Here is a 20811-nt window from a genome sequence, read left to right on the forward strand (position 1 = left end):
CATGAGTGTAACCGGCACTGAATGAGTCGTGGAGAAAATGAGTTCAGAAAGTGTTCAGTACAAACACACAACTGATAATTTTATGCATTTTATTTATAATAGTGTATCTGGACTTTTATTGCCATGATTAATTCAGTTTTTAGTTAACTGTTACAGTAAATGTGTCAAAGAAATGAAAAACTTGAGAGTCCAGAGGAAACTTTATAAAGACACACATGCCGTGTTCTTCATCATCATCATCATCATCATCAATATACACTGAAATATAAATAAAATATTGATCATCTGATCATCAGAGCTGCAGTGATCTCAGAAATGATGGGCAAACATGATCTTACATTAGTTTCAGGCGTCCTCACATCATTTATTCAGATATCATTGTTATGGTGTGAGAGATAGAGGACCAAAAAGTCAAGTATATTTGTATAGCGCTTTTCACAATACAGATTGTATCAAAGCAGCTTTGCAGTATTAAATCAAAATAACACAACAAGGTTTGTTTCTAGTGGAAAAAACGTCCACGTTTGGTAAGGCTGATCAATAGTATTATTGATTAATTAAATTAAATTAAATTAAATTAAATTAAATATCCCCCACTGAGAAAGCCAAAGGCAACAGTGGCAAGGAACCGAAAAACTCCATCAAGTGACCTAATGGTGACCTAAAACTCCTCCAGGTGACCTAATGGAGAAAAAAAAACCTTGGGAGAACCCAGGCTCAGTCAGGGGCCAGTTCTCCTCTGGCGTTTATGAACTAGAGGCCGGATTTAACTGTAAGATTAAAAATATTATATGAATGCCTGGCTGAAGAGATGTGTCTTTAATCTAGTTTTAAACTGGGAGAGTGAGTCTGAGCAACTAACAGTATCTGGAAGACTATTCCAGAGTTTTGGAGCTAAATGTGAAAATGCTCTCCCTCCTTTGGTGGATCTGGATATCCTAGGTATGACCAAAAGCCTTGAATTTAGTGATCTTAAAGAGCGCGATAGATTATAGGGCGATAGAAGATCCGTTAAATAGACTGGAGCTAAGCCGTTTAGGGCTTTATAAGTCAGTAGCAATACCTTGTAATTAATACGGAACTTTATAGGTAACCAATGTAGTGATGATAAAATCGGTGTTATATTATCATATTTTCTTGATCTAGTAAGAACTCTAGCAGCTGCATTTTGGACTAACTGTAGCTTGTTTTACTGAGGATGCAGGACAACCAGCTAACAATATGAGGCGCCGTCTAGGGCTTAAATCAAACTTCATTCACGCACACATATATGAAACACGTACCACGCACATACTCATATGAGACGCGAGCACACACACACAAACTCACGCACATACTCATATGAGACGCGAGCACACACACACAAACTCACGCACATACTCATATGAGACGCGAGCACACACACACAAACTCACGCACATACTCATATGAGACGCGAGCACACACACACACACACACACAAACTCACGCACATACTCATATGAGACGCGAGCACACACACACACACACACACAAACTCGCGCACATACTCATATGAGACGCGAGCACACACACACACAAACTCACGCACATACTCATATGAGACGCGAGCACACACACACACACACAAACTCGCGCACATACTCATATGAGACGCGAGAACACACACACACAAACTCGCGCACATACTCATATGAGACGCGAGCACACACACACACAAACTCGCGCACATACTCATATGAGACGCGAGCACACACACACACAAACTCGCGCACATACTCATATGAGACGCGAGCACACACACACACAAACTCGCGCACATACTCATATGGGACGTGAGCACACACACACACACACAAACTCGCGCACATACTCATATGAGACGTGAGCACACACACACACACACAAACTCGCGCACATACTCATATGAGACGTGAGCACACACACACACACACAAACAAACTCGCGCACATACTCGTATGAGACGCGAGCACACACAGTACATGATGCATATGATTCTCAGTGTGAACGGAAGGCATTTCAGTGTAAACGGAAGGCATTTCATACGCTCAGATCATCATTAAACATGAAGTTGCGATGGATCTTATTTACGGCTTTATTTGTATTTACAAGTAGCAATGAGGACGATATAATCGAGTTTTTTAACAGTGTGTTAAGGTGTGTTACATCTGTACAGCAAGATCACGGAGATTCCTTTTATTTGGAATTAGATGACCATGCCAGAACAGTTTACGGTATTTTGTCTGTAGTTGATCAAGATCCACAGACTAGGGAACGCGTTGTTCTTGAGACCTTATACAGATGTATGCGCCAAATCATCCACCAGCAGAGTGGAAGGAGAGCAACAGGGCCACAACTGGCTCCACCAACATCTCAGATTTGCCTCAGGGGTCGCCCACGCTATGACATTTCACATGACCAGATTTCCCACAGTCTAAGTCTTGGGTTGAATTGGCAAGGAATTGCATCTTTATTCGGAATAGACCGCCGCACTTTATTTAGGCACAGGCAACGTCTTGGAATAGGATCGTTGGAATTTACATCATTGCCTAACGCTGAGCTTAACACACTCGTAAGACAGATTTTGCAAAGAACCCCAAATTCTGGTGAGACCTACATCTTGGGCAGTCTCCGGTCTCGTGGCATCCGCATCCAGCGTTGGAGGGTCCGACAAAGTTTGCAAGAAATAGATCCAGTTGGCCGATCATTCAGACGCAGACGTGCTATTCGGAGAAGGGTTTATTCGGTACAAACCCCCAACCAACTATGGTAAGTTTCGCAGCTGTTACTTCACTTTGAAATATAATAATAAAAAATACACATACTTTTTAAGTATTAGTCATATACAATCTTAATTTATATTGAATCAGTTTAAAATCAGTGTCAGAACCTAATAACTAATCTTCTTTATTACAGGCATATAGATGGGAACCATAAGCTGGTGAGGTGGAGACTGGTGTTCCACGGGTGTGTTGATGGATACAGCCGTACCATTATTTATCTTGATTGTTTAGATAATAACAGAGCATTAAGTGTTCTGTCTTTGTTCCAAGAAGGGGTACAAAACTTTGGATTGCCATCAAGGGTCAGGTGTGACCATGGCATGGAAAATGTTGAGGTTGCACGTTACATGATAAATAGACGAGGTCTCAATAGAAGATCTATTATTGCTGGACGCAGTGTCCACAATCAACGGATAGAAAGATTATGGGCAGAGTTAAATAGAGTTGTATCATACTATTATTCTAACTTGTTCTCTTTCATGGAGCATCAAGGCATACTTAATTCTCTTTGTGAGATACATTTATTTTGTCTCCATTATATTTACCTACCCCGGATCCAGAGGTCAGTTAGAGAGTTCAGGAACATGTGGAACAACCATGGATTATCAACTGAAGGGGGACAAACACCTCTGCAGTTATGGCACAGGGGTATAGTTAGTCATATCGGACACAACAACACAGCTGTATCAAGTGTGTTTGAAACTGATGACCATTTTTACATGGATGAGAATGTACCTGAGCTAGTACCAGAACTAGAGACCAGAAACAATGTTGTAGTTCCTAACAACAGATACCAACCAAATGACACCACATTGGTAACTATTCAACAAACATTCAGTCCATTACATGAGGATGAAAATCATGGAATTGACTTGTTTTTAGCGCTTGTACAATTTATGGAAAGACAACAAGCCACATCATCTTAGTGTACATATTTTAATTAACACTGTCAGATATAGCTGGAATTTTCAAAGACACTGTTGCTACATTTGTATTTTTTAAATAATAAAAAAGGGCTGTTAAGAACATTTAATGTGTCTTGAAGTTTTTAATGTTCTAAAATTTCAAAGTGATAAAGTTCACAAGTTTTACTCACTCAGATGTAGTTCTAAACCCGCAGAAAAAAAGTCATGCGGAATGCAAACAACAGGTTGTATAAAAACATTGCTTGATGTGTACAGATGATTTTACAGATGTACAGTTTGGAACATTGAACTTACTAAATTGTATACAAACATTTCATAAAGAATTTTAAACTTTTTTTTTAAACTAATAAAACGAAATAGCAAAAAAGCAAACATGCTTAATAAAAATGAAATAAAACATTTGTAAGATTTATCACTGAACTATTATTAAAAGGGATAGTTCACCTAAAAATGTAAATTATGTCATTTACCCTCATGTCATTCCAAACAAATAAGACTTTGGTTAGTCTTCAAAACACAAAGATATTAATAAAGAAATCTGACTGAAAGGTCAGGTAACCAAAACTTAGATCTAAATATGTCAAAGACGTCATAAAATGAGTCCAAGACTTGTGAGAGATACCCTTTAAATGGAACAGATTTAATTCAAGATTTTATTTACACCCGAGCAATGATCGACACAAAGATAGATTGCTTCAGTATATGGAAATATTCTGAAGATTAAAAGTTATATGGGTTTGGGGTGAAATGAGGGTGAGAAAATAAAGGACACAATTTTTTGTTTTTTGGACAACTAAGCCTCTAACGTCTCTACAAGAAGCCTACACTACAGTAACACCTCCAAGCAGGTAGTATCAATTCATAAAGTCTTATTCTTTTCCAAATCCATGTGTGTTCTCAATGGCAAAGTCCATGTTACTTTTAAATGCCCCATATGTGCTGTAAATTGGCAAGCAAAGATAGTTAATGCAGGTATTTGCCACTGGAAACCTTTGTGGTGTTTCAGTCTCATGGTGAAATCCAATAGATGGCAGAGGATGGAATCCAATTGGAGGAACTTGATTTGAGCCTGTAGCAAATGCTAAAATTACACCAAGTTTCTGCGAACCCTCGTCCTCTGAAGAAAGGGAGAAGGGAGGGGGGAGGGGGGAGGGAGAGGGGGGGGGGGGTGTTATTACATCATTACATTTAAATAATTTGACTCAATGTTTAGTGTCATATCCTCAACAGTAACAAAATATAGCAATTTGTAAAATGTGATTGAGATAAAATAAAAAGATAAATAAAAAAACACATTACAAAGTATATTTTATAAAATACTTACTGACAGCCTTCAGGTTCCTTAAAGGGGTGGTTCAGGGATTTTGGACATCGGACCTCATTTCCAAGTTAGCCTGGGTGTTATTTATCAGTGGAGACAGTTTTCAACATTTTTTCATCCAGTCCTTCCAGTTGCATAGTTCACAGTGCTAGGCTAGCGCAAGTCAACGGTAACTGATAGCCTGCCTTTAAAACAGTTTTACCCACTCCACAGTACACCAAAAGCAAATAAATAATAACGCCAGACTATCGATGTAAATGTCTGTTGAGAGAATAATGTTGGAAATCAAACTACCCTTTCATCGCATTGTAGTTATACTTTGTTCCCTGTATTTATTAGCACAGTCTACAGCAGCGGCGGAGTGATATTAAGTTACCTCGGCAACCGAGACTACTACTAGCTAGCTAGACGTCCCGACTGTAGTGCGCTTCTGTTCTGTGTTTACTTTTCGGCGCAGTACTACTAACCGGACCAAAGTAAAATTCCGCCGCAGCTGAGAAACTAGTTCCTGTAAATGTAATGCGATCATTGAGATGCAGGAGTAGTTTGATTTCTAACATTATTCTCTCAACAGACATTTACATCGATGGTCTGGTGTTGTAATTTATTTGCTTTTGGTGTACTGTGGAGTGGGTAAAACTGTTTTAATGGCAGGCTAGGCAGATACCGTTGACTCGCACTAGCCTAGCACTGTGAACTATGCAACTGGAAGGACTGGATGAATTTTTTTTGAAAACTGTCTCCACTGATAAATAACACCCAGGCTAACTTGGAAATGAGGTCCGATGTCCAAAATCCTGAACCACCCCTTTAAAGGGCCGATCACACCTGACGCGTTTTTCAGGTTCGAAAACGCGAGGTGCACAGCACTTTACATTACACAGAACGAGCAGTGCGCTGCGTTTTTTATGTTGCTAGGGTTTTTCCCGCTTGGAGTTGCTTTTTTTTCCAACTTCAAAAACGCAAGGCGCAGCAGGTGCATAAACAGCGCGCAGAACGCTCGCTGCCATAGGAAACCAATTGAAAATAGGCGCCTCTCACTGCAAAAAACGCGTCAGGTGTGATCGGCCCCTAAGTGGTCCCTTAGGGTTTTTTTTTTACTTACAACCAGTTTCATTAAGGGTACCCTTAACCTTATAACTTGGGGTTTTCTTTAAAGCAGAGGTCTCCAACCCTGCTCCAGGACAGCTACAGTCCTGAAAATTTCAGTGTGCTTTAGTCGTTTGTTTTTAAAGGAGAACTTGGTAACTTTTTTAACTTAATAAAACTGTCTAGAAATCATTTGGATGGTTAAACAACCTGTTCTGGTGATATTGGTGACTTTCCCCGCTCCCCCCAGCGTTCCCAGGCGGAAAATCAACCTTGCAACTTGTTCACTACCGTCCCGGCAAGATAGAAATTGGAAGTCTCGTGAGAAGCGAGAACTAGAACGAGAACGAGCGCGAAACACAAATTGCTTTACGGCAATTCGACATAAACACACACGCATGTATGATGTATTACCAGATTACCCACCTCGGTAGACATAGCTCCACACGATACAGTTGGCTTGCTCCGATCAAAACAAACGCACATGAGCAGCGGTAGAGAGGGGGAGGAGGCCGCCGCAAGTGAGTTTTTTACGACTGTGTTGTGAAATATACGGCCCACCACAGCTGTAGGGGGAGCTCGTGGGGAAAACATGCGACAACAAAAGGGAAAATCAGCAAAGAAGTGACTAGAGTTCGCTAGAGTTACCGAGTTCTCCTTTAAAGTCTACATTAGAGACCTGCGCCGCGCGGGACGAATTTCTCCCTTAATAATTCCAAAAATGCTGACATCTCAGTTCATCGTGATCTCACAAATCCCTGTATTATCAGTGAAACTGGCTGCACAATGAATCTTTCATAATATCTACACTTTGTTTGTTATAATCAGATGATTTGCCAGTGTGCAGAATTCAGCACTGAACAAAAAGATTTTATTTTAAATGCATCTGATTGGCCATTGCGTTCAAGAAATCAACACGTATGTCTGTGATTGGCTACATTGTTCAACGCTGCAAACATGTTATAAATAGAGACTCTGGCCTGTAAATCGTTTCTATTTTGTTTTAGTTGTTCTTGTTGCTTTTGTGCAACAGATAAATGAAAATTTATTTGTTTTTAGATGTTTAATTTATAGATATTTCTATTTTGTGATAGTCCCGCGAATAGTTTTATTCTCCCTCAACCAGCACACACACACACGAGTGCATTACCGCCCGCGTCCGCACTTGGCCATCAGAACTAACTGTATATAGAATTACTTATTACATTGTTACCTTCTGCATCCTGTAGGTAGTCCCTCCAGAAAGCAATTATTCTGTTCTCATCCGCCCTTTTGTTGCTTCCGCTCTCGGACCACCGAATGTCAAACAGCTCATCCATTAAGTCAGCCGTGAGTGAATGTGACTGATGACAAAATAAAGGTCTGAAGGCTTCTGGATGCTGTTGGATCTTAGCAAGGACCCCCAGGGTCTTCAGGCCATCACAAAACCTAAATAAAGCATACATCAACATCACAATTGTGCAACTATTCAATATTGTGTAACATCTTTAATGGATCACAAATCTCACAGTTCGGATCATATTACGTTTTGAGTCGAGATCAAATCATTTCATTACATTGGATCGGTGCATTAGGTCTTAAAGTGACAGCACTTTAAGACCTAATGCACCGATCCAATAAAAAGAAATGCATCTGATTTCTTAACGATTTTTGTTCACTTAAGACAAAACAAACAGTGTTTGAGAATGCTTGAGGTATTTTAAAATTTTTGTGCATGTATGTGTCGGTTCAAGCGCAAGAAGACGTGAAATAGAACTTGATTCTGTGAAACAAGACTTGAGTCTGTGCACACAAAAGAGCGCGCGTGTGCCGAATTGCGTTCTTTCACCTCTTCTGGCACTTGAATGGCAAGATGTGCAAATGATAAACTTTCTATGGTTTAACTTTACAACCATGAATCACATACATTCCGAACTGTAGGACCTAGGGGTGTTCAGTCCTGTTTCTGGAGGTCTTCTGTTCTGCAGAACTTAGCTTCAACACCAAAAAAAAAAAAAAAAAACCACACCTGAGTTAGACCTGATAAAGGTCTAACTAGGCATACCAGAAACTTCTAGGCAGGTGTGTAAAGGCGAGCTGAAGCTAAACTCTGCAGGACAGGGGCCCTCCAGGACTGAATCTGGACATCCCTGGCCTAGTTCATATGAATCAGAGATCAACTTTGATCCATTACACCCCTAGCATCCAATAAAGATCAAACATGATGTGTGAGGTCAAGAGACCACCCATGTCTGAAGTTACAACAAACCTTTCAAATGGTCCACGGATGCGATTCACCACCTGAAACTTTAGGATATCCTCCACCAGCCTGTCCCTGTCATCAATGCTTATTAGAGGCCTTAGACAACCTGTATTCGTATAGTATAATATATATTTTTTTAATGCCATGTCAGCATCTGAGGCTATTTTCATGGCAAAAACTGAATTACACTAATTCAAGAGTAACAAATACAATGAAAATAAAACCAAGCAAACAAACACCGCATTTAATATTATGCAAAAAACAAAGAAAAAAGTGTAACATGATACCTGCATTCGCTAGGTAGTCAGTTATGGGCTCCGTTGAGTGTTCTAACTCCTCCAGAGTTGCGGACTGAGAAACCTGTATATACAAAACATAAGAACATATGGAACAAGTATTTCAAATAAAAACAATGAAATTATATTTACATTTAGGAATACAGATAATATTACATTTTCCATAAGGAATACAGATTTTATGGAAAACATTTGCTGATCTAAATCTTAACCATCATTTAAAAATATGGTATGCTGCCTTAAAGGTGCAGTGTGTAAACCAACAGCTCAGTCCACCGCTCACCACTCCCTTTCGAAGCACACAGAGAAGCTACGGTGGCTGACATGGGACATGTCATGTCGTCGTCTGAGACAGCAGTGAGTAGCCAGTCAAGCAATGAGATTTCTTCTTACTTCTAACAAAGAACAGTCTCTGCTTCTAATAAACCAGACGACTACTACTTTGTGCATATTCAACGTAGTGACAATGCAAGCTGCCTCTCATAGTGACGAAACACGCTCTGTAGAGCAGTTTGTTCGTTTAGGGCAGCTGTGGAAACATGTAGGACCTTTAAATATAAAGATTAGGAATGGGATTTAAAAATGAATGAGACTGGTCAAAGATTAGGATGAATCAAGTTTATATATCCCTTATTATGTATGCCACTTTAAGCCAACCTGTTTGATCTTTTTATAAAGTTCATAGTCGGCTACATCCTCCAAAACAGGTCTGCACATGTCTGGGCCCTGAGCTATGCAGTCAAAAAGGGTCTTAGAGAAGCAACTTGGTGCTGGTCCTCCGTGAACAAGACTGACTGCCACTGCTCTCCCTGCTATAGAATATCTGTCGTCCCTAATTGCTGGTATAAAAACAAAGCCAATGTTAAAATGACAGCATTCACAGAACATTTAATCTTTATATGTTCAATGTATAACAAACAGATAGCAAGTGATGTTTTGTACCTTGTGAATCAAGTGCCAAATTAAGATTGCCCTCTTTGCCTTCAAACAGTGAAGAGTGCATCAGTGCAGCCAGGAGAAGGCGTAAAAATTCTCGCCTAGGACCACCCAGATCAATGGCTTCCTCGTACCTTCCTTTGTCATCGGAAAACCTAATGACCATTCTGTTGTGAGGGTTGTACGAGACCCTTGTAAAGCCCCGTATGGCCCCATCCAAGACAGCTGCACGATTAATGTTGAACTTTGATGTTTGATTGAAATTGATTTTTTCTGAAAGTTCGTTCAAGATTTGCTTGATTGGAATGTCCTCTGTAAAGGCAATGCTGCAAAAGATCACAACATATTTTGTTCCGTTTAATGTTTGATCCATAATTGTAAAAATCTAGGGCTGTTAGTAGTTGACTAACCATTAGTCGACAAAATTGTATTAGTCATAGGAAAAAAACAAAACGGGTGTTGGTGGTGATCCCCAGCTCTCCATCAAAGCGGCTCTTCACAAAATTAATCCACCTCTTCTTGATATGATCATTTTTCAGAAATTTAAATAAGGGACTTTACAGGGACTTTAAATAAAAACATGCAATTAGTCGACAAATCACTAAGAACTAACGACTACTAGTCGACCAGAAAAATCTTTAGTCGAGGACAGCCTTATAAAAGTCATTACTTAGGATAATAGATGCAATTGCAAACTTACGTCTGGTCCTCAATGCTTGCCATTATGGCACTGCAAAGCTCCTCATCCTCATCCTCTGAAAATTCCTGTATAAGGGAAAGGTAAGTGCTGTAATCACTTTCCCAGGGAGTGTTGTCAGGTGTGGTGACTTGAGCAGATCTGGAGGCCAGGCCAGTAGCACTTGAAGAGGACTGGCCACTGGTGGATGACAGCGCACTAGTGAAGGCCTGGCCAGAAGCTGAAGAAAGTGCACTTGAAGAGGACTGGCCACTGGTGGATGACAGCGCACTAGTGAAGGCCTGGCCAGAAGCTGAAGAAAGTGCACTTGAAGAGGACTGGCCACTGGTGGATGACAGCGCACTAGTGAAGGCCTGGCCAGAAGCTGAAGAAAGTGCACTTGAAGAGGACTGGCCACTGGTGGATGACAAAGCACTAGTGAAAGCCTGGCCAGAAGCTGAAGAAAGTGCACTTGAAGAGGACTGGCCACTGGTGGATGACAGTGCACTAGCGAAGGCCTGGCCATTTGAACCCTCAGACTCAGACTCAACTTCAAAGCAGCTTTCGTCTGATTCAACCATTTCATTCTAGAAAAAAGTAGAAAAAAAGAACATATTTCTTGCACGAGTATAAACCAGGCTTGATTTGGTAGCACTGAGGGGCTGATAATAAAGCACTCAATTTGATGTGATAAATAGATACAATTAAATGCATTATCATTCATGATGTCTTAATATTAACTCAAAAACAAAAAGGGTGGAAACGGAAATGTCTAATAAACACTTCTAATGTCTTTAATAAACACTGCAGCCATCTACCGGTTACAAAGGTATTTAACAAAAAGTTTTCCCAACATATTGAGACTACGTTTTATAAATGGGAAGAATCTTGTAAGGATAAACAATTAATGCTTTGATCATCACATTTAAATATGATAATAGAGTTCACCGTGACGGTTCTGTTGCGGGTTCCCGGCCTGTGTCCATTCTCAAGCCGTAGTTTGCCGATAGTGCTGCGCGGATCGCGGATAATCCGCAGGTCGGGCGGGCCAAGTAATAAAAACATAACATTCCAATTAATCATTATGGGGCTGTTTACACCTGGCCACTTCATGCGTTTTCTCAGATGGGATAGCTATCCGATCGTGAAAAGACCAGGTTTAAATGCCCTCCGAAACGCATTCGAGACGGATTTGAATCCGATCACTCAAACCACTTCAGGAGGAGATCTGAGACGCATTCCAGACAAAACTGGACAAGTGTAAATGCATCTGGTTGTTGAAACCACATATGTAAATTGTACTCCTCCCAAAAATGCTAAAAAATAAACGTGTGAGAGCGTGTTATAGGCTATATGTAATGTTATAGCCAGATATGACGACGCTACTGGAACACGCGCGTCACGCAGACCGAGAAGCTGAGCATCTATTCATTAAGCCAATGTGCAAACTATTGCAAATCAAAGTGAAAGTAAGTCGCAGACGCTTAACACACAATCATCATCATAAAAGTAAAGAAACAAAATGATCTTACCAGGGCTGTTACTGCTCCCTCTTATTGCGGTCTTTGATTTTGAAATTTTAGCTGATGATCAAAAAAAATGCAGCTCATATCTGTTGCTTTCGTGATGTGCACTCCATTAAATCTGCATATAGCGCGGGAATTGAAGATCGGATTTAAATCCGTTTCGCAAAACACATTTATGTGACCAGGTGTAAATGGAATCGTTTTGATAAATCAGACAGCTATCCGATCTGAGAAAACGCATGAAGTGGCCAGGTGTAAACAGCCCCTATAATGTGTTGATTTTAAATAAAGACACGGAACTCTCATCACGGTAAAACACAATAAACGAGCGTCACTCTTTTACTTTACGTAACTCTTCAGGGAAAACCATTCAAGGAAAACATATCATATCGACAATAACGTTTGTCCGGAACATGTGAGATTTTTTTTTTTTTAAAGGGACAAGTGAAAGAATTTCAAATATTTAAATTAATAATCTCATTTAATACAGTTGTATTTTTTCAATGTAAATTATTTAATTTGATTGGTAACAGCCTAGTGCCTTATTATTCTAACTGAATGTATTAAGATGGAGCCCTTTGTAAAGGTAAAATGGTGATTCCATACATGTTGTACCACGTCACCATACTGTATGGTGGTGGGATGGACATTGATTCATAGTGGCCAATATGTCCCCTTGAATGAACTTGTTCATTCAAGGCACAATGGGCTTCATTCATGAAACGAACGGAGCATGAAAACATATTCATATATATTCATATTTTCAAAATGTTAGAGCTAAAATGTTAAGTATTTTCCTATTTAAATTCATACAGTGACTTTTGTGAGTATGTACAGGTTAAACTCAAAAAAATTTGATTATCGTGCAAAAGCTATAATTTAGATGATTATGGCTTATGGTTTATGAAAACCCTAAATTCAAAATCTCAGAAAATTAGATTACATGAAATCAATAAAAAAAAAAAAAAAAAAAAAGGATTTTAAATACAGAAATGTCAGCCCTCTGAAAAGTATAATCATGCATATTATGTATGAAGTTATATATGCTAAATATATTAGTTTCACCTTTTAATTTAAATGTCTTAAATACTTGAACTTTTGCACGATATTCAAATTTTTGGAGTTTCACCTTTATTTGGCAAAAACAGATACTTACCTGAAGTGATCTTGATGGTCTAACATATAAGGCCTTTAACCTGAACACTTTTAGAATTAAACTGCCTGTAAGCTGTTGACCTTCACTCAGCTTTGGTGTTATGAGCTTGTTGCCACACCCCATTAAGATTTCCAAACTGTATACAAAAAAAAAAAAATACAAAAACAGGTCATATAGATAAATTTCAATTAAAAGGTTCATATTTTTACAAAGATCTATAATTTTATGACAGAAAATGACTCATACCTAACATCAGGTGGAATTTTTTCTTTGAGCCCATCTTTTATTTTTTGTAGAACTGTTGTATGGTCCCATGCTTTATTAAATTCAAACGCACTTAATATGTGTCCGATTTCATGCAAGTGTTGTTTGGTCCGCTGTTTGACGACCATATCATCTGTTGGACTCCTCAGCAGTATCACATCCTTGTTGAAAGTTTGATGATTTGGAGCCCTAGGTCTGTTCAGAGAGGCACATCTTAAAGGATTAGTTCACCCCAAAATGAAAATTTCCTGATAATTTACTCACCCCAATGGCATCAAAGTTCATTTCACTAGATAAAACCCTATTCCTCAGCTGGGATCGTGCAGCCCTTTGAAGCACTTTATAGCCCTTTGAAACTGCATTGATTTGGACTTAAACATAAACATGTGGCCACTGAGTCAGTTTTGTTGTAATGTATTGTCTGTGCCAGATGCCAAGCAGTTTGCGCATGGCTGCCAAGGTTCACCCCACGGGCGGGGCAGGGTCTGGGTATGGGAGACAAACTTGTAGCAGCCCAGGACCTCACTATCGGGGTGGGTATAGGTGAGCAGGTGCGAGCGGCTGGGTGCTTGGGGCTTGCGTTATTACGTGATGTGCTGTTTTGTGTAATGTGGTCACGATTCTGTGAAATGTTGATGTAATATTTTAGTATAACATACAATGTATCTGCTACATGATTGTGTAACTCATACTATGAAGTTTTTTAGAAAGGTCTGACCAGGGATTGGGGTTGCAAATTAGCCTATTGGCTAGAAACCTTTTATGCAACAAATCTACACATATTGATATGGCTTTAACTGTGATAATTATCATGTATGTAATAGGCTAATGTGTGCTGCATTGTCCCTGACAAATAAACTAAAAAAACTAAACTAAACATTTTGGTTGTAATTGAAGTCCATTTGTGTGGAGAAAAATCCTGAAATGTTTTCCTCAAAAAAATATATATATTTTCCACTGAAGAAAGACGAACATCTTGAATGATATTTGGGTGAGTAAATTAGCAGGACATTTTCATTTTGAGGTGAACTAGTCCTCTAATCACAATAATTCTATGAAGCTAAAAAATATATTTTTAAAAAAAAAAAACTTTTTCAGAATAAAATATGATTTTCATGTTTATCAGGCATTTTGGGAGTCAAGTAAATGTTCGATATGTTATTGCCCCAAGAACAAATTAATATGCAAATTACATACATGAATAGTATTGAACGAAAAACCCATGTATGGCCATTTCACTTAAGATTTGCATAAAGTAGTATATCAGTTAATTCCGTTATATCTTTAATAACATAGTTTAAACTCATTTTTAGACAAAGTTTGGTTAAAAAAAATAAAAACTTGAAAAGTATTCTGGCTTTTCTCCTTACCTTTTTCTTGATTTGGCCTGCCACTGGCCATATTGCTGGCGTGTGTGGAACCGTGGTCCTGAGGCGGTTGGCGATATGAGGTTTGATGGTCGGAACAACGCCTGAACTTCGGATTCAATATTTGATCGATTCGTTGGAGTCACGTTAGCTTCAGCAGAATTAGAGATTGACTGGATTAGCGAAGGCGATGAGAGCACATTTCGCAGAATTTCAATAGCTTCTCGCGTTGAATCTGACATCACTCTATTTTATGGGATTCTGGTTGTTAGCAATCCACCGCATTTAATTGCGACAGCATTACTCAGATGTTATTTGATTGGACAGTTGTGTACACGTCATAGCCTTGACAACGCCTTGTGATCTAAACTGTCCAATCGCAGGCTGTTTGTAAGCCGCTCAGAGAATGAGGCGGCAAGTCCAGCTCACCTTCCGTTTACACTGAAATGCCTTCCGTTTACACTGAAATGCCTTCCGTTTACACTGAGAATCATATGCATAATGTACTGTGTGTGCTCGCGTCTAATATGAGTATGTGCGCGAGTTTGTGTGTGTGTGTGCTCGCGTCTCATATGAGTATGTGCGCGAGTTTGTGTGTGTGTGTTCTCGCGTCTCATATGAGTATGTGCGCGAGTTTGTGTGTGTGTGTGTGCTCACGTCTCATATGAGTATGTGCGCGAGTTTGAGTGTGTGTGTGCTCGCGTCTCATATGAGTATGTGCGCGAGTTTGTGTGTGTGCGCGCTCGCGTCTCATATGAGTATGTGCGTGAGTTTGTGTGTGTGTGTGCTCGCGTCTCATATGAGTATGTGCGTGGAGAGTTCATATACATGTATGTGTGACTACTTAGTATATATGTATGCAAGCGTGTTTCATATATGTGTGCGTGAATGAAGTTTGATTTAAGCCCTAGACGGCGCCTCATATAACAAAGCATTACAGTAATCTAGTCTCGAGGTCATGAATGCATGAACTAACTTTTCTGCATCAGAAACTGATCGCATATTACGTAGCTTAGCAATGTTTCTAAGGTGGAAAAAGGCTGTTTTTGTAACATATGAAATATGATTTTCAAAAGACAGGTTGCAGTCTAGTATAACACCCAGGTCTTTTACTGTAGAGGATAAAGTAACAGGACATCCTACTATGTTAAAGTTGTATTGTGAGAGGTTTTGTGGGCGGTTGTTTGAACCGATAAGTAGTACCTCCGTCTTGTCTGGATTTAATAAAAGAAAATTACGCGTCATCCAATCTTTTATATCTTTAACACACTCTGTCAATTTGGATAATTTAGCGTTTTCATCCGGCCGTGATGAAATATATATTTGAGTGTCATCAGCATAACAATGGAAACTAATTCCATGTTTCCTTATAATATTTCCAAGTGGCATCATATATATTGAGAATAATAGAGGGCCTAACACAGATCCCTGCGGCACTCCATAGTTTACTGAAGTTATGATCGATTTTTCTCCATTTAAATAGACAAAATGGTAGCGGTCAGATAAGTATGATCTGAACCAGCTTAATGCTTGTCCTTGAACACCAATATAATTTTGTAGTCGATTTAAGAGTATTGCGTGATCTATAGTATCGAACGCAGCACTAAGATCAAGTAAAACTAGTATTGAGATACAGCCTTGGTCAGAAGCTAAAAGTAAATCATTTGTGATTTTAACGAGTGCAGTTTCAGTGCTATGATGCGGCCTGAATCCTGACTGAAACTTTTCATAGATGTCATTTTCTTGCAAGAAAGAGCCCAGTTGAGCGGACACAACTTTTTCTAATATTTTGACATAAACGGAAGATTTGAAATGGGTCTATAATTTGCTAGATTATGTGGGTCAAATTGTGGTTTCTTAATGAGAGGTTTTATAACTGCCAGTTTAAATGTTCTTGGAACATGACCTAAAGATAAAGACGAGTTAATAATATTGAGGAGAGGCTCTTCCACTATAGGTAACACTTCTTTCAGTAGTTTAGTTGGTATAGGATCTAATAAACATGTTGTTGTTTTAGATGAAGTGATAAGTTTATTTAACTCTTTTTGTTCTATAGTTGTAAAGCACTGTAATTGTTCTTGCGGGGTGATAATTGAGGCTGAATTATAAGGCGCGATTGAAGATTGAACGTTTACAATTGTGGTTCTGATGTTTTCTATTTTCTCAGTGAAGAAGTTAATGAAATCATTACTACTAAACTGTAACGGGATATTTTGTTCAGGTGACGTCTGTTTATTTGTTAGTCTAGCCACGGTGTTAAATAAAAACCTTGGATTATTTTGGTTATTTTCTATTAGTTTGCGGAGGTGCTCAGCCCTGGCCGCTTTTAGGGCCTTTTTATAACGTGACTTACTGTCTTTCCACGCGATTCTAAAGACATCTAAATTAGTTTGTTTCCATTTACGCTCTAAATTACGGGTTTCTCTCTTTAGAACATGCGTAGTATTATTGTACCATGGTGCTTTAATTTTCTCTCTGACCTTTTTTAATCTAATGGGTGCAACAATATCCAATGTTCTAGAGAGAATGGTGCTCATAGTGCTAGTTAGTTCTTCTAGTTCATCTGTTTGTTTGGGTTCAGGCAGCAGCTGAGACAGATCAGATAAGCAATTTGAGAAATTATCTATGGTGGATGGAAGGATTGTTCTGCCTGGTCGATAACGCAGCGCAGCATGACATATTACAGCAGTACGTAATATGCAAGTTAACATGTAATGGTCAGTGACATCATCACTTTGTGGAATGATATCTACACTCACCTAAAGGATTATTAGGAACACCTGTTCAATTTCTTATTAATGCAATTATCTAATCAACCAATCACATGGCAGTTGCTTCAATGCATTTAGGGGTGTGGTCCTGGTCAAGACAATCTCCTAAACTCCAAACTGAATGTCAGAATGGGAAAGAAAGGTGATTTAAGCAATTTTGAGCGTGGCATGGTTGTTGGTGCCATTCAACAATAAGTCATTGAATCAACATCGAACTCTGATGTTGATTCTACATCATTTTGCACCCTGTTTTAATATTGAAACAACGTTGAAATCCTGTCCATAGATCAACGGAATTTCAATGGTATTTCAATTATCAGGAATATTGAAACAATGTTGAAATTTCAACTGAACTAAGGATCAACGTGATTTCAATGGAATTTCAATCGTTTTTAAATGTTAATTTTAAATGTAATGCCATAATTTAAATAGCCTGCTTTATCTACAGCCAGGATGTTAAAAAGTATGGAACATTTGAAATCTTGTATAAAACACTGAACACACCACACTAAAACAAATTCATTTTTATTAGCCTTTTTATTTAATTATTTGTACTCTTTATTTACACTTCAATGTCCTCTGATGCAGAATATTTTGTCGCCCAGTCCCTCCTGTCCAGTCTGGCGCATAGCGCAGCCACTTTTGCACAGCCTGTGAATTGGGTGACGGCGGCTGTCCCCATCTGCTGACTGGAGCATCTAAAACAGAAAATAAAATCACAATGCAAAAAATTTGCATTTAAGTTAAACAGAACACATATTTGAACACTTGGAACAAATTCAAATTCAATATAGGCTAAATAAATTGAGCGTCAGCGTCAGTTCTGGCAGGCCAGGTAGTCAAGACGCTGCTAATGCTGTTTGCTAACAACACTGTCCCGTCAGCTGATCTGCTCCAGCTGAGCTGCATTAGCTCGTTAACTCCCCTCGCTGCTCAATGGCCAAAGCTCAAACAAGGCGCCCTATTTAAAGCACATTCAGTTGCTCATACATGCTTGCTGCTCGCTTCTGCTGATCTGTACGCTGGTAAAAAGCTGTTTAATTCCTTCATCTAGCTTGTTTCTCAGAAGGTGGCTTAGTCATCTCTTCATAGCACTTACACTGTAGACTGTCAAAACAGTTCAAAGACAGATAATTCTAGGTAACAGCATGTTTTAGCTATTGTGGTCTTGAATAGTCATTTCAGTAATTAATTAATAATTTTTACCATAATATAATTGCTAAATTAGGGTGGCTCAGACGACACCGTTCGAGACACTCAATTTCTGTTTTGGGGGGAATAGCTCATCTAGTCAAAATAATGTGAGAGCCCTTATGCTGCTGCTGCATCCCCTCATGCTGATAATGCTGTCCCTATATGCGGCTGCTATCTCCTCATACTGTGCTGTCCCCTGACTCTGCTAATTCATGAATGGTCAGGACTCATCTGATTATAACATATTGCAAATTATCCGTGTATATTTGTAGATTACTAAGCATATAAATTGTTAAAATAAAATCATCCTCTGTATCTCAGAGGATTGCCAGGTGTGGTTTTGTTTGGGGGGATATTTTAGCTCTCACAGTCCTAAAACTGTGTGAGCGTTCCCTAATGCTGCTGCTGATGCTGTCCTCTGACTCTCTGCTATTTCATGGTGCTCATGAAAGGTCAGAGGACTCCCTGAACAGAGCCATACCGCCAAATTTCAATTCAGGAACATCAACCTGTTTGCAATCTATTCAATATAAATTATTTAATTATTTTTATTGTCTGTGTTCTTGACTTAATGGACCTGACAGAAATTGAGCGTCAGCGTCAGTTCTGGCAGGCCAGGTAGTCAAGACGCTGCTAATGCTGTTTGCTAACAACACTGTCCCGTCAGCTGATCTGCTCCAGCTGAGCTGCATTAGCTCGTTAACTCCCCTCGCTGCTCAATGGCCAAAGCTCAAACAAGGCGCCCTATTTAAAGCACATTCAGTTGCTCATACATGCTTGCTGCTCACTTCTGCTGCCCGCCACCTCCCCAGCTCCTCCTTATGCATAACGTGGCATTTGCTTTATGTCATGTTGCCTGCTCTGTTCACAGGGGGGATATTTTAGCTCTCACAGTCCTAAACTGTGTGAGCGTTCCCTAATGCTGCTGCTGCTGCTGTCCTCTGACTCTCTGCTATTTCATGGTGCTCATGAAAGGTCAGAGGACTCCCTGAACAGAGCCATACCGCCAAATTTCAATTCAGGAACATCAACCTGTTTGCAATCTATTCAATATAAATTATTTAATTATTTTTATTGTCTGTGTTCTTGACTTAATGGACCTGACAGAACTGGATACTTATAACTAAGTAAATAGTAAATGTATTGATTAGAGCTACCATAGACAAAAGATTTTTCTGGTCGACTAATTGCACATTTATATTAATTTCTGCTTAAATACTGGGTGCATGGAGGAATATAGCATACGCCCAAGCACATGCGTAAAACTCACCGCAAATCTCAGGCAAAAACAGGCTAATAATAATAAATAGGCTATGTCTTTAAAATTAACGAGGCATTTTAATTGTTTCTATATGAACTATGTGGGGCTAAGCCCCCCCTTGACGCCAGGCCTGGTTGTCATCCAGTATGCGGCAGTCCTGTGGGCAAAAATGCCTTGTTGATGCTAAAGGTCAGAGGACAATGGGCCGACTGATTCAAGCTGATAAGAGCAACTTTCACTGAAATAACCACTCATTATACCGAGGTATGCAGCAAAGCATTTGTGAAGCCACAACACGCACAACCTTGAGGCGTATGGGCTACAACAGCAGAAGACCCCACCGGGTACCACTTATCTCCACTACAAATAGGAAAAAGAGGCTACAATTTGCACGAGCTCACCAAAATTGGACAGTTGAAGACTGGAAAAATGTTGCCTGGTCTGATGAGTCTCGATTTCTGTTGAGACATTCAGATGGTAGAGTCAGAATTTGGCGTAAACAGAATGAGAACATGGATCCATCATGCCTTGTTACCACTGTGCAGGCTGGTGGTGGTGGTGTAATGGTGTGGGGGATGTTTTCTTGGCACATTTTAGGCCAATTGGCCAATTTTTTAGCCAATTGGGCATCGTTTAAATGCCACGGCCTACCTGAGCATTGTTTCTGACCATGTCCATCCCTTTATGACCACCATGTACCCATCCTCTGATGGCTACTTCCAGCAGGATAATGCACCATGTCGCAAAGCTCGAATCATTTCAAATTGGTTTCTTGAACATGACAATGAGTTCACTGTACTAAAATGGCCCCCACAGTCACCAGATCTCAACCCAATAGAGCATCTTTGGGATGTGGTGGAACGGGAGCTTTGTGCCCTGGATGTGCATCCCACAAATCTCCATCAACTGCAAGATGTTATCCTATCAATATGGGCCAACCTTTCTAAAGAATGCTTTCAGCACCTTGTTGAATCAATGCCATGTAGAATTAAGGCAGTTCTGA

At 39.5% G+C, this 20811-nt stretch overlaps 1 protein-coding gene across 2 annotated transcripts; it reads right to left on the minus strand.

The window, feature by feature from the left end:
- Positions 1 to 3722: 3722 nt before the first annotated feature.
- LOC311098003 (G2/M phase-specific E3 ubiquitin-protein ligase) lies at positions 3723 to 11836 on the minus strand. Of its 2 annotated transcripts, XM_084138002.1 has the most exons (8): positions 11802 to 11836; positions 10294 to 10856; positions 9600 to 9919; positions 9315 to 9496; positions 8649 to 8721; positions 8368 to 8467; positions 7333 to 7547; positions 3723 to 4826 (listed from the first exon to the last, which is right to left on the minus strand). In XM_084138002.1, exons 2-8 carry the CDS (start codon positions 10848 to 10850, stop codon positions 4579 to 4581), a joined length of 1695 nt encoding a protein of 564 aa, XP_083994128.1. In that variant the 5' UTR covers positions 10851 to 10856; positions 11802 to 11836; the 3' UTR covers positions 3723 to 4578. The 2 variants fall into 2 exon arrangements, with proteins under 2 accessions (XP_083994128.1, XP_083994127.1); XM_084138001.1 differs by lacking the exon at positions 11802 to 11836 and having other exon boundaries at positions 10294 to 10898.
- Positions 11837 to 20811: the final 8975 nt, after the last annotated feature.

Source organism: Abramis brama (genome assembly GCF_963993115.1).
Source record: "Abramis brama genome assembly, chromosome: 15".
Taxonomy (NCBI): domain Eukaryota; kingdom Metazoa; phylum Chordata; class Actinopteri; order Cypriniformes; family Leuciscidae; genus Abramis; species Abramis brama.

Coding starts and splice junctions, on each gene's coding strand:
- LOC311098003 (XM_084138002.1), bottom strand. CDS start 10,850: ATGGTTGAATCAGACGAAAGCTGCTTTGAAGTTGAGTCTGAGTCTGAG. Junction 9,920..10,293: donor GCAAGCATTGAGGACCAGAC/GTAAGTTTGCAA, acceptor GATCTTTTGCAG/CATTGCCTTTACAGAGGACA. Junction 4,827..7,332: donor CTACCTACAGGATGCAGAAG/GTAACAATGTAA, acceptor CCCTTTCTTCAG/AGGACGAGGGTTCGCAGAAA.